At 35.1% G+C, this 13,202-nt stretch overlaps 1 protein-coding gene across 6 annotated transcripts in view; it reads left to right on the forward strand.

The window, feature by feature from the left end:
* Nucleotides 1-13,202, forward strand: part of SCN1A (sodium voltage-gated channel alpha subunit 1) — a 149,233-nt gene that overhangs the window by 65,838 nt on the left and 70,193 nt on the right. For all 6 annotated transcript variants that reach the window (XM_059167125.1, XM_059167124.1, XM_059167129.1 and 3 more), the window contains exons 3-4: nucleotides 10,534-10,651; nucleotides 12,752-12,842. In XM_059167125.1, the coding sequence (XP_059023108.1) occupies nucleotides 10,534-10,651; nucleotides 12,752-12,842 (209 nt within the window). The remainder of the gene's footprint in view (nucleotides 1-10,533; nucleotides 10,652-12,751; nucleotides 12,843-13,202) is intronic.

Genomic DNA, 13,202 nt, shown 5'->3' on the forward strand with positions numbered 1-13,202 from the left:
AAAAAATACTAGTATTGGTTTCTCATGGAACAAAATCTGGTGCCACAAAGGTTTCAATTTCTATATCACATTATGTATAATAAGTCCATTTCCTACAGAAACTTTTTCCTAAGTAGGCAAGAACATTCCTATACAAACTACAGTTTTAAAAATTATTCAGAGCAAATAATCATGTACTTTTCCATTTGGATTCATGTATCTTTAGGGAGTATCCTGTTTAGCAGTAGGAGCCATTAAAACTCAGTGTATCAATCAACTGAACTAAGAAACAAACAACTGAATGGCTGTATCAAAAAGTGTTAAATCCCTGATATGAGGAAGTGGTGATGCAACATGGGGGCTTAAGTGGGTAGGAGAAGAATAAATGAAACAAGATGGGATTGGGAGGGAGACAAACCATAAGTGACTCTTAATCTCACAAAACAAACTGAGGGTTGCTGGGGGGAGGGGGTTTGGGAGAGGGGGTGTGGGATTATGGACATTGGGGAGGGTATGTGTTTTGGTGAGTGCTGTGAAGTGTGTAAACCTGGTGATTCACAGACCTGTACCCCTGGGGATAAAAATATATGTTTATAAAAAATAAAAAATTATTTTAAAAAAGTGTTAAATCAAAATTTAAATAATGAAAACTATTCAGCCATTTTTCTCAATATTTTTAATACATAAATATTGCTTGAAATATTTTTATTTCAAAAAATTATTCAATTTTTTGGTGAAAGTATATCGATACTGGCAAGAATTAAAAGAAATATAGTATTCTAACGAACTTACGATATTTAAATCCCTGCATTTTCCGTATTCATGCTTGCAGTGAAAACCTTGTATTCAGTACCCAGTCTTTCATCATGACCACGATTTCACCAAACCAAGAAGGAAAGCATAGAAAAAGATAAAATCGAAAAAAAACTATTGTGTTGATTTTAGATTAAATTTGTAACTCGTTAATTTGCAACATTTTATCCTTTTCACCTTTGTGAACTCACGGTGAAAGGGGGAGGCAAAAAGATTGTAACACAGCAAACAAAATTTTTTAGTTGGACATGAGCCTTCAAATACCCCTAGAACTTTTAGGGACTCTCTTGGTTGCTGGCATAGTTCTGTATGAAGTTATTCCTTATTAAATGTGTAAGTCTGGCAATTTTAATATGTGGATTAGAGACAGTTTTACAAATTGCTTCTTACTGAGTACCATAGTTTCAGAGGTAAAAATCTCACTATGTTCAGATTTTTAAAAAAGATTTTTCAGGATATAAGCAATTTCAGGACTTACTTTCCCTTTGTAAAAACTGGTTTGCCTGTTGTACAGTAAAGAAAGAGATAAAGAATCGTTTTCCATAGATTTCATTATGTTTTATTTAACCTCGCTTTTAACATAATATTATTAAATCTTAGCCAGGTAAGAGTTTATCCATTTCATAACTACTATTTAAATTATAAGTTGCTCTTTATCATTCAGTCCTTTGAAAATTAATTTAATACAATATCAAAAGCTAAAACCCCAATTAAGCAAATGATGAAGGGTTTATTTGTATTAGGAAACAACAATGCAGATAATTCAATTATACATTTTAACTTCTTTGAAATTGCTTCATTCTTTATCTAAGGACTCTGATGTGTTTCTAGACAGACATTCATTCACACCATAGAGTTTGCATCTTTATTGTTTTAGCCTGTTTAGAGGTGCTGTTATCATGGGTGAGGAGTGCCCATCCTCAGCCAGGCTTTTGGCTACCCCCCAAATCTGTGCCCCCACTTTCTGATAGTAATTACTAAGAATTATTAAAGCTACCCAGAGTCTACCCCTTCCTCAAACAGGGCTGAAATCTAGCATCGCAGCTCATACACCATGTCCTGATTTGTAAAACAGTCAATGAGTTTTTCAAGAAAGACCAAACTAACACATGTTGATAAGGACAGCAATTCCTTATGAGGAAACCAGACTGTCCAATCAATCTTTCCTTCCAATTAGAGTTTTCAGACTGGTAACAGTTATTGTCTTGAGGTTGTGTCCCCAAATAAAACACCCCTTGACTGGTTTGTAACAAATGATATAGAGCAAAGGATACAAAGGCAGATGGGAAAGAAAATTATGCAAACCCTTTCACGTATTTAAAAGAAAGGTCTTCAAACTCAGGATGAAAGGACAGTTTTGAAGGAATGACTAGTCAGCAAGATTCTTCTGCTGAAGTCACCCTTAGAAACTTCGTTAGGTTCATGTTCAAAGTTGCCTCTAACATCATCTATCCTTATCTTCAAATGCACATTGTGTGAGGAAAGAAAAAACATTTTGGCATTTTGGAACAAATCACACTGTGCAAGCAGGACGACCTGATAAGAGAAATGTTGTTACCAGGAAGGAGTTCTCCCCAAGGTAAGGCATGTCCAGTGCCTTACCACTGGGCTGACATCAAGCAAGTCTTCAAATGTAAGCCCTTCAACAGCAATATAAATGAAACTCAAAAGCACTGAAATCCTTAGAAACTAACATTGCATGCTTAGGACACACAACTAAGCGATGTCTTTAAAATTTCCTTCTTTTGCATATATTTTCACATTAAGACTTTCTAGTTGCTGTTACACTGGTTTCTAGTCTTAAATTTTCTTTCCATAATTGGATTATTTCAGCATTGAGGAGTAGCCTTAAATTCTAAATTAGTTTGCTCTGATTAAAGTTTCAATGCATAGAAAATTAATAGCATCTTAAAAATAATGAATATTTCTTTTGATATTTGATAACCAGTTTTATTTTCTGACTTGTGTATCTGAGATCAGCAGGGCGATCTTCATTAAAACAGTGGACGAAAATGTCACTGGAGAAGATGCTTCTTGGGATGAAATTTCCCACTATTCCTGATAATGGGGATGTGGATTTTATTGCCTGAGTGAGTTGGAATATAAAAATATGAGTAGGCCATTGACTTACTTCCCCAAGGTTTAACTCCAGTACAATAATTAATGAGCCATTTATATCTATATTCAAAGTTTTTGTTTCTTTCTTACTAATATTTGGAATAAAAAAAGCAAGCCTACAAAAATGGTTGAAGAATCTATTCTTTATGTTATATTTTAAAGTACAGTGGTATTCATATAAGAAATTTATATGTAAGAAATAGAAACAACATAAACACTAAAACCCTTTATGATCTTCTAAAGAGACAATGTCATTGAGCTTATGGAAGTGTCATTGCTGATGGTGTATTTTCAGATGGCATATGCCCACATATTTTTATCTTCTTTGCCCTAGTTTAAAATGTGCAACTTATATAATATTCAAGAGTTTTACTAAAATTGTTAAAATAAGTTAATCTATGGTCACTGATATTGTAGTAACAACTGAAGAGATAGCAATCATCTCATGAACATTCCTCATGCATGGAAGCATTTCCAGACCCTCAGAGGTTTTAAGCCTTCAGCAGTCCACCTAAGAATGAAAAAATGAAATAACAGTGCTCTCAGTCACAGAGTTTTCCATATCATGTTAGCTGTGGTCCCATGCTCTTCAAAACAGGATTCCAGGTTCGGTTCCTTTTATTTGTTTATTTACTTCAGCTATGTGGTAAGGCACATTTTGCTTGTGAACACACCTTTTCTTTCCTTATTTTTTTTCCCACATTTTTTTTCATAGCTTGGGTTAATTTTGTACCATTTAGCTATACATTCAAATTCTTCACCTACTCTTTATTACAGAAAACTTCTTTCTTCTCATGTTCTTCTTAAAATTACAGATGACTCATTAGTACCATGGAAGAAAATATCCTTTGTGACAGTGTCCTGGAAATAGAATGAGGTATTTTAGATCTGTAGTGAAAATGGATGTTTGTTAATTATGGAATATAGAAATGTATCCAGTTAAAAATGTCTTCTTTCCTTGATTGCCTCATGGGCATTTATGAACAATTTATTCTCCCTTCTTATCAGCTCTTCTAAAAAAGATGTGCATTGCCTCTTTATTGGAGCAACACGAAGAGTCTTTTATGAATTTATGATTTCAAATTCATGCCTGGTCTGTTATTGCTACAGGAATTTTAAAGAGATAGCAATCATCTCATGAACATTCCTCATGCATGGAAGCATTTCCATGGGTAGAGAGAGTTATTTGTTTTGTTTTTTAATTGGGATTAGGGAGGTTTTCTTGCAATAGTAATTTAAGAGAATTCAGAAAAGTAGATGGTAAATAAAAACTTATGATTCCATAAATTGTCTTATGAGCAGTCCCCAATTTATAACTTTTTTGGGTTTGGCATATCATTAGCTCCTCTAGAACTAGCAGTCCCCCAGGCTCTCCCTTCCACTCAGGGCACTATAGTTGACTTTCAGATCTTTCTCCTCTTCATCCATCATTTCTTCCTTATACCTCTTTCTTCTTTGTCACCTCCCCACCTCTACTCAGAAACAATTCCAGATGATGATGATGGTAGCAAAATAATGGTTAGAATTTATTAAGCACCTGCTATATTAGGAGGAAACCCTTCAGTTGAGAGTGACAAAAATCCAACAGAAACTAGTTTTGAAAACAAGCAAGCTAACTCATTGATTAATTAATAAATGTATGTGTGGGACAAATTTCATTGTAATATCAAAGGATCCAGCAGCTAGAAGAACAACAGCAAGACACAGTCCTTTTCCATTTGGGGGCTCTATTTTCTCCTACGCTGGCTGCATTCACAGGCTTGTTCTTCCCACAAGATGGCAGAAATCTCCACCAGTAGCACCTAGCTGGCATCCTACAGCCTACTCACCCCAAGAAAAACTCACTTTTTCTTCAAAAGCTCTAGCAAAAGTCCTGGAACTGGTTCTAGTTAGTTCCCCTGACCTCCTCTGAACCAGTTCCTGTAGGCTGGGGTATGTGATGGGCTCAATGAGCAGATTAATGCCACATGCTGACCCGTGTTGCCAGGGGGTGGGTCAGCGCCACCCGAGCCACGTGGGCAGACAGTGGAACAGGAGTGTTGGCTAAAACGAAGTGCCAGAGGCTGCTGAAGAAGCCGTGCCAGGCAGGCAAAAATTAGAACTCTGTCCTCAATGCACTACCTATCAGGGTATTTACAGTTCTACTTTAATCCTCATGTCCTTCCAAGATAACTCTTGTCTTTATTTTAAAATAATGAAACTGAGGTGAAGTAATTAGCCTAAGATCACAAAGCTATTAAGTAACAGACACTAGATTTAAAACAGATCTGTCAGCTTCTGTGGCTCATTGCCATGCTACTTCGGGTGTGCAGTCTTTGCATTGATAATACTGGTGGAAAAGAAAAGTCAGTAATAGAATATATATAAGCCTACTGCTGCTTTTCCTGCCCCCAACCCCTATTCACACCACTGTGCAGGCTGTAACCTTCATCTCCTAGGTTGGTAATACTTCCCAAACATGACTTGTTGCTTCCCTGTTTCTCTCAGTCAGGGGCATGGCTTGTCTTTGTGAAAACTAAAATCTTTAAGACTCTGTAGGTTGATATCAACTTCTAAAATAATTAGACAATTACATTTCCTACCAGATTCTAATAGGGTGATAAACCCTTTTTTTTTCTCAAAGAGGACAGATTTGGGTCACTTAACTTATGCGCCTCTGTAAAGAAATACATTTAATTTGGGATCTGAAGGGTAGTAAGGAGAAGAGAGAGAAGTCTTCCAGGGAAAGGGAACCTACAAATGGACATACAATATCTCTGGGCTGTAATAAGTAGGAAGAGAATAAGATGTGGTTGGAGACAAGCCTCGAAAAAGGTGCTTTGAAGTGCATTATTAAACAGTATTTTAAGGGCAAAATGAATTTTCAGTAGGACTTAGGTTAGAGGAGTGACATGGTCCACTTTATATGTTCAATGATCAAGTTGGGAACGTTATGGAAGCTTGGTCTAGATTTTTGACAATGAAGACAGAGCATAATGGCTGGGATCTGAATCTATTTTAGAGGTGTGCAAGTATCAGATGGCATTGTTTTCTCAATATGAAATTTGGGAGGAAAGATAGAACAATAAATTTCCAATGTGAAAATTGGTCCTGCTTTCAAATATGCAAGTGTTAGTATGTGTATGTATTTGAGAACAGACGAACACACACTTTTCACCTTTTAATTCTCGTATTTTTATAGCACTTTAGAATTCATCAAGGGCATTCCCTTCTTTTCTATTCAGATGTAGAAACAACAGGGAACAATCAGCTCAAAGTTGTACACAGCAAGTCTGCAGTAGAACTGGGCCTCAAACTAGTCCTTTTAGTCCATGAAAAATTGAGCATATAATAATAAACCATACCCTCGGTATAGGCTGAAGATACAGGCTGGGAAATATTTGACCCCCAGATTGTATTTGCACCTGTGGTTACAGTCTCTCTTCTCCCGGAGGCTAAGAGCCTAGCTGGGCACCTCCTGTGGGGTTGTTTCCTGTGCTGGCCCCACCCCCACCATTACACACAGCTAAAACCCAGGGACAAGCAAATTTACAGACTCTTCCCTGGGCTCAAATTCTTCTCTTTTGTATGAGCTTAAACAGAGATTTAAAAAGACGAAACAAAACAAAACAAAACAAAAAACAAAACACAACTAATTGTGAGGTATTGAGCCCACAGATACGTTTAGTTTGACTCATGCAATATTATTTATTTTGAATTAGTTTCCATGACCTATAAATCAAGAGATTACACACACACACTCATGCATACATGCATGCACATATGATTGGCATATTTAGGATTTCTCTTATAATTATAATTATATAAATATATATTATATAATTATAATTATATAATTATAAATTATAATTTCTCTGTCACTGGTTTGCATACCAAAAATTGATAGGGACCTCCCACGACCTAATCTCTGGGGCCTTTTGGCTTGTGATCCCCGGCTTAAAGAATACATGTGGAATTGGGTGAAGGCCAGCTACTAAAGTGTGGGTACTCCACAGGCAGGCAAATACCACTGGTTGTTCCTTCGGCTGCTTATCCCCAGCCTAACAGGGAAAAATAGAATAAGACCAGGAGAGAAAAAAAATGTTTAAATGTTGCACGCTCCCTTTAGTCATCAGGTGATGAACCTGTGAGACAGTTTCCATTCCCCACTGAGCCAGAAAAGGAGGGAAATCTTGGCTGGAATCCACAGGTTATCACAAAATAGGCAGGGATGTAGGTAAGACCCTTTAGAATGCCCACGGTGGGGGGAAAATAATATTAGATGCCATGGGGTTGGCCCAGATGAGGAACGTTCCCAGAGATAGGCACTAATGGAATCTCTTGACTTTCTGTGAAGTTCTTTACATCCCAGACTTCTAAAACATCTCTCCCCTTGCCACGCGGTGATGCTCATTCAACCCCTCCCTTCTAAATCTGTTCTCAAACCAGCAGCTGAGAACCAGGAAAAGGTTGATTTCTCTTCTGGCAGAGGATAAAGCCAGGGGATTTCCCTCATTCACATGTGGGGGTAAGAAAGGTGCACCTGACAGCCCAACTTGGAATTCTTCTGCCATTGGCAGAGTTACATGTTCTTTTATACAGTGGTAAGGTTTCATAGTACCATTAATACAGAATTCCTTTTCATTAAGAGTTACAGAGGCTTTTGAGTGGTATGTAAATATATATGTATATGTGTATATGTTTATGTATGTATATATATATTCTTTCTGTAGGATAATATATTCAAAGTTTCAAACAACTGATTTCCATAGGTATTTTTGGAGCATAGTGTATGTACAAGTTGAAAATCTATATTTTCTATTGTTCATGATCATTGCTAACCTTTCTCTGTTACTTTTGCCAGGACATTTACTTTAAGAATAGGAAAATGGAGTAAATTTAGAGGCAGTGCTATTATTTTGGTAACTTTTTGATGTTTAGATAAATACAAAATCAGACCTTAAACTGAAACTATTTACTGTAAGGAACATGGCCCTCAGATAAAAAGAAAAGTTATGACAGTGGACATCTTTAGAAAAAGAGACTGGAAAATTATGGCTTGTTAAATTCAACATCCACCTTGGAAAAAAATTATAAACAAATCATTTTATAAAAACTCAGACAAAATCACTCAAGAGTAACAAGCACAGATTCATAAATAGCAGTTTCTACCAAACTATTCTAACATAATTGTTTCCTTATTAACTATGCACCTAGGTCAAGGGGAAGGATTTTAATGCATATTACAACACAATTATTGGCAATCTGGGGAGCTTTAAACATTGCCCATTAATAGATATGGGTTCACAGCCCTGCTACTGAAGAATCACCTGAGTGATTTACTAAAAATACACAATATTAGGCATCAGAATCTTTACTGAACTGCAATCATGGCAACTTTACGAGCTAAGAATATGTATTCCCATTTTTCAAAAGAGACAAATGACCTGCAGGAAAATGAAGTAACTTGTCCAGGATCGCAGTGCTGGAAGGCTAAGACGTCCCGTTTGAGCCAGGCATCTGACTCCAGAGTCTGTACTCTCAATAACTAGAGAAGTTCAACTGAATCCTTCTTTTGCTTTCCTCTCATTGCTCTCCAGATTGTCAGACTGTTGGGTAGCAGGGGTGTTTGCCTGTTTTTCTTGGTTTGCCTTTCAAATCACAAATGCTTTTTACCTTGCTGAAATTGCAGTGCTATGTGTGGTGTGTATCTAGGTCTGTGTTGCCAAATGCATTAGACATTAGTCAAGTGTGGCTACGGTATTTTCCATGTGGTGAATCCAGACTTGAAAGATGTAGAATTGGTATGAAAAAAAGATGTAAAATGCTTCAATAATTTTTAATACTGATATCATGAAATGATAAAACAATGGATATAGTAGGTCAAAGAAAACATTCCTAAAATTAATTTCACTTGCTTCTTTCCTTTCTAAAAATATGGCTCTTGGAAAATTTACAATACCATATGGGTTCAGATTTGTAATTCACATATTTCTATTAGACGGCTCTGATCTAGGTAAACCTTCGCTTATCCTTCTAGATTTTCTTCCATTGGCTGACATAGTTGAACATTTACTAGTATAAAAATTTCTTGGTGTCTTATTTCTCTTTGTTTCCCTTGTAAACTATAGCACAGAGCTTTGCAAATATTGTGCTAAACAGTTCATTTCCATCTTTTGCACTGAAGTTTGGTTAAATTAATATTCAGTCTAAACTATTTCCTTGATACATTCCAGGTGTTTGTCGTGCTCATACAACAGCTTATCATATAGAAGCTCAATAAATGCTACTTGAGTTTGATAACTATATACGAAGTGGTCAGTAACAAACCTGACCACCATCTAATGTATGGAGAGTTATACTCATACAAATATATCCTTAAAGTGATAGTTCATACATAGAATCTCATTTCTGATTCATTCAAAATGCTATGTTTCGAAATTTGTTCTGAGGCACATAATTATTCACACGTTAGAATGATTTCATGAATTTACTGCAGCCATGGACTGTAAAGAAAAGCCTATTTCAAGCTCGATGCTATTTCTCAGCCTTTCTCCTCTACCACCAATTTTGGACTTTTTCTTTGGTATTGAAGGGACTTCGTGTGGTAAATATTATCCTGAAGAGTTGTGTTAATGAAATTTTTATTGAACTAATTAGATTTAAAAGATACTAAGGTACTATAAGAAGCCATCTAATACATTCTTTTAAAAAAATCAATGCCGAACTATTCATTCAGAATCAGTTAAGTTGGTAAATTTTATGTTACATGATTATTAGTAAATGCCTTAAGAAACACAGTCAGAATCCTTCATTATATGTTATGCATATTGTTGTATGTTGCTACTTAATTTTTTTGTCTGCACACTGCCAATTGCTCTTGAATATATCTGATTTTTGGAATGTGATTCCATCCACATTCATGGATCCCAGGTTCTTTAAGGGGCTTTTAGCTTTTTCCTCTGTGCTAAGAAAGCACTACATGAGATGAGCAGTCACTTGGGATTAGAATTCAATGTGTCAGCTAACTCAGAAATCCCAATACAGAATTTAGCACTCCTGGTCAACAGATACTCTCCGGGGAGCTTGGCTTCCAAAAATCAATTATTGGATTGTGTCCAACTAAAGCCAGAGCAGGTTTGTTGGTGGCTGTTTTTATTTCCTATTACCCATAGAGTGATGATATTTATTTTAAAGAATAAGGAACTAAAAAGTAATTTCAAAAAAAGCTTTAGTTCTAGTGAATGATTTTGCATTCTACAGGATTAATTTCCAAGATATTTGAATTGGGAAAGCTGAAACCACTATAAAAGGAATGTAGTGTCTTAAGGGTCTTAGGATGACATGAAATAAAGTATGCACCCATTTAAGACTCTCATTTAACTCAGATATTTAAGATAAATAAATAAATTCTCTTGGCCAAATTCCTTATGTATCATAAAATTGCAGGTAAGTATCAGGTAAAAGGTAAGTGACACCATTGGCTGTCCTCTCTAGTTAAGAGATCCAGGGATAGCTTGTCTGCATGGTGCACTTTGGAAGTCACAGCATTGGAATAAGTCATAATGACATATAACAGAAGTAGGCAACAGAGTTTAAATGGTTTATACTTTTATACTTCTATGTTGTGTTCCTATCTTACAGACTTTTATAGTATTGAATAAAGGGAAGGCCATCTTCCGGTTCAGTGCCACCTCTGCCCTGTACATTTTAACTCCCTTCAATCCTCTTAGGAAAATAGCTATTAAGATTTTGGTACATTCATATCCTTTTCAAGTGATCAATATTAACTATTTGTGTGTAAAATTTGTAAGTGCTTTGTAGCTAAATATAAAATTGGCTCGGGAAATGTCCATACTCTATGGATTTAATCACTCATTTTGTATCTTCTTTTGTCATATAAGCCTTATTCTTACAGTTTATTAGTCATATGGGTGACACTGAAACTTACAATGTCTTTAATATCATATATATATATTTCAAATATATATTCTACATCAGTCTGTAACATTTCCTATATATATCTTAAAAATACTTGCACGTATTGAGTCTTACAAATCTAGTGTAAGGTGGCCATATTTATCCTTATCATCTTTGTACAAAGTTTGTGATTATCTAGAATTTGCAGTGAATAATGATATAATAACAGAAAAATCTATTTCAAGAGCCAAATTTAGACATATCTATTATGTAAAGCACCTTAGTGTATCTTAGAATAAACCTTTAAGTTTATTTTCTATGGAAGAATGTCAGGGGGCTTTGGCCAATACTTAGTTAATTCTTGATCTTTCCTAATGAAATCCATGAGGAAATACTGGAATATTGGCTGAATTTCAAATTTAAATAATCGAATTATGACTGTCATGGAAAACTGATTGCTTAGTAAAGACTCTGGAAGTTAATGAAAGAAGCTGAGATTATATTTCCAAATGGTCTTTAGGGATTTGACTTTGTGATTTCCATTGGTGTTAAAAACAGACTCCAACTAAATTCATCTATTCATATTCACTGGCAAAAAAACTTTATTTCTAAAATAAATATTTTTATTTATTATTATTTTATTTTATTATTATATAAAATAAATATAAAACTACTGTTGTAATTTTCATGAACACATACTACCTGATTTTTTTTGAAAGTTTCTAAATCTGAAAAGACCATTCTATTTTTAACCTGATAGCAAGAGATTCCTTAGTGGTATAAATATAATTTTATTAACAGTAAAAGTTTCAAAACATAATAATTCTATGTTCAAGATTTTTACATTTGTGGAGGTTACCTTATCCTAGTTTGTACTCCTAGTGCCATCATGTGGTCATTTGATGAAAACTTCCTTTTTCACTTAATGGAAAATTTTTGTTTTGGCAGTAAACTGTACTGGAAAGAATATTGGATATGAAGGCAGGAAACTTGTGTTCTACTGCTCAGCCAAGTTATCTAATTTCTCTAGAGCTTAGGTCTTATTTCTCTGATTTCTTAAATATAGTGATTAAACTAGGTGTTTTTCAAGGTCCGTTTCAGCTCCATAGTTTGTTATGTTTAGTAATTTATTTGAGCTAACACTTGGATCATATCTAGGAACATTTAGGCCTGTGCCAACCACCTTGCACATTTTAACTCATGTAATCTGTGCCTCAAACTGATGAGGTCTATACTTGATTAGCTACATTGTAGGAAAGTCAGTGGAGACATGAGATTCTGTGGCAAGAATGGCTGAATGACTTGCCCAAGATCACTTTTATGTGGAATTTTAATTACATTCATATCACTTTAAGTCCTGGCCTTCTGAAATTTTCACTTTGACTCATATTCATGTGGCTGCACTTGAACAAACTCCGTCAAAATAGAACAACCCCACACTCAGCACTGTGCTGTACTTGGACTACATATTTTTTCGTGTATCGAACTTATTCTATAACAAGTATTTAAGAAATTACATATTGCATGTGTGTGCTTTCCTTCACAATTTACTATTTTAGTCACCTGAATTAGTTCAGATTCAAATTAGTTCAGATCAGTTTTCTCTGCTCAGAATCTGTGCCGCTCCAGATGGCAGTTTCCCCACCAAAGTTCTCTGGGAGGTTAACATACTGATTCAATAATAGTATCAAAAGCAACATTTGATACTTACATAAAGCTTTCTCATACATTATCTCACTTCATCTATACAACTACTCTGTGAGGGTGATATTATTGCCCACATTTTACAGATGACAAAACCGAAATTTAAAGAAATTAGATAATTGCCCGCAATGTATGAGTCACTGCATCTTGGCCAAACTACAGTTTGAGCTTTCAGTGTTTTATATAATATAATACATGGATTTGGATTTTCTTTTGTGTGTTCCTTAACAATTACCTACATTATTCAGCATGCTCATCATGTGCACTATTTTGACAAACTGTGTGTTTATGACAATGAGTAACCCTCCTGACTGGACAAAGAATGTAGAGTAAGTTCAACTTATATTTAAACCACCTACTATGTGAGTATGTGTTTGTGTGTGTGTGTGTGTGTGTATGTGTGTGTAGCTATAAATATATAGAGACATAGAGACATGTATATCTGTATCTATATATTTAAGATTTTGAAACTATACCTCCAAACAAAACTGAAGAGTATTTTATACATATATATATGTATATATAGTATATATATATATCTTATATATATAATACTCTTATATAGCCATTTCTAAGCAAAAGTACAAAGTAGGAAGACAAATGACATTGGCCCTCAGGGCTGCTGGTGTTAAATCTAATACCTATCCTTCACCTATATTTGATGATTATCAGAATCCCATCATCCTTGG

The sequence above is a fragment of the Mustela lutreola genome, chromosome 3 (assembly GCF_030435805.1).
Source record: "Mustela lutreola isolate mMusLut2 chromosome 3, mMusLut2.pri, whole genome shotgun sequence".
NCBI classification, from domain to species: domain Eukaryota; kingdom Metazoa; phylum Chordata; class Mammalia; order Carnivora; family Mustelidae; genus Mustela; species Mustela lutreola.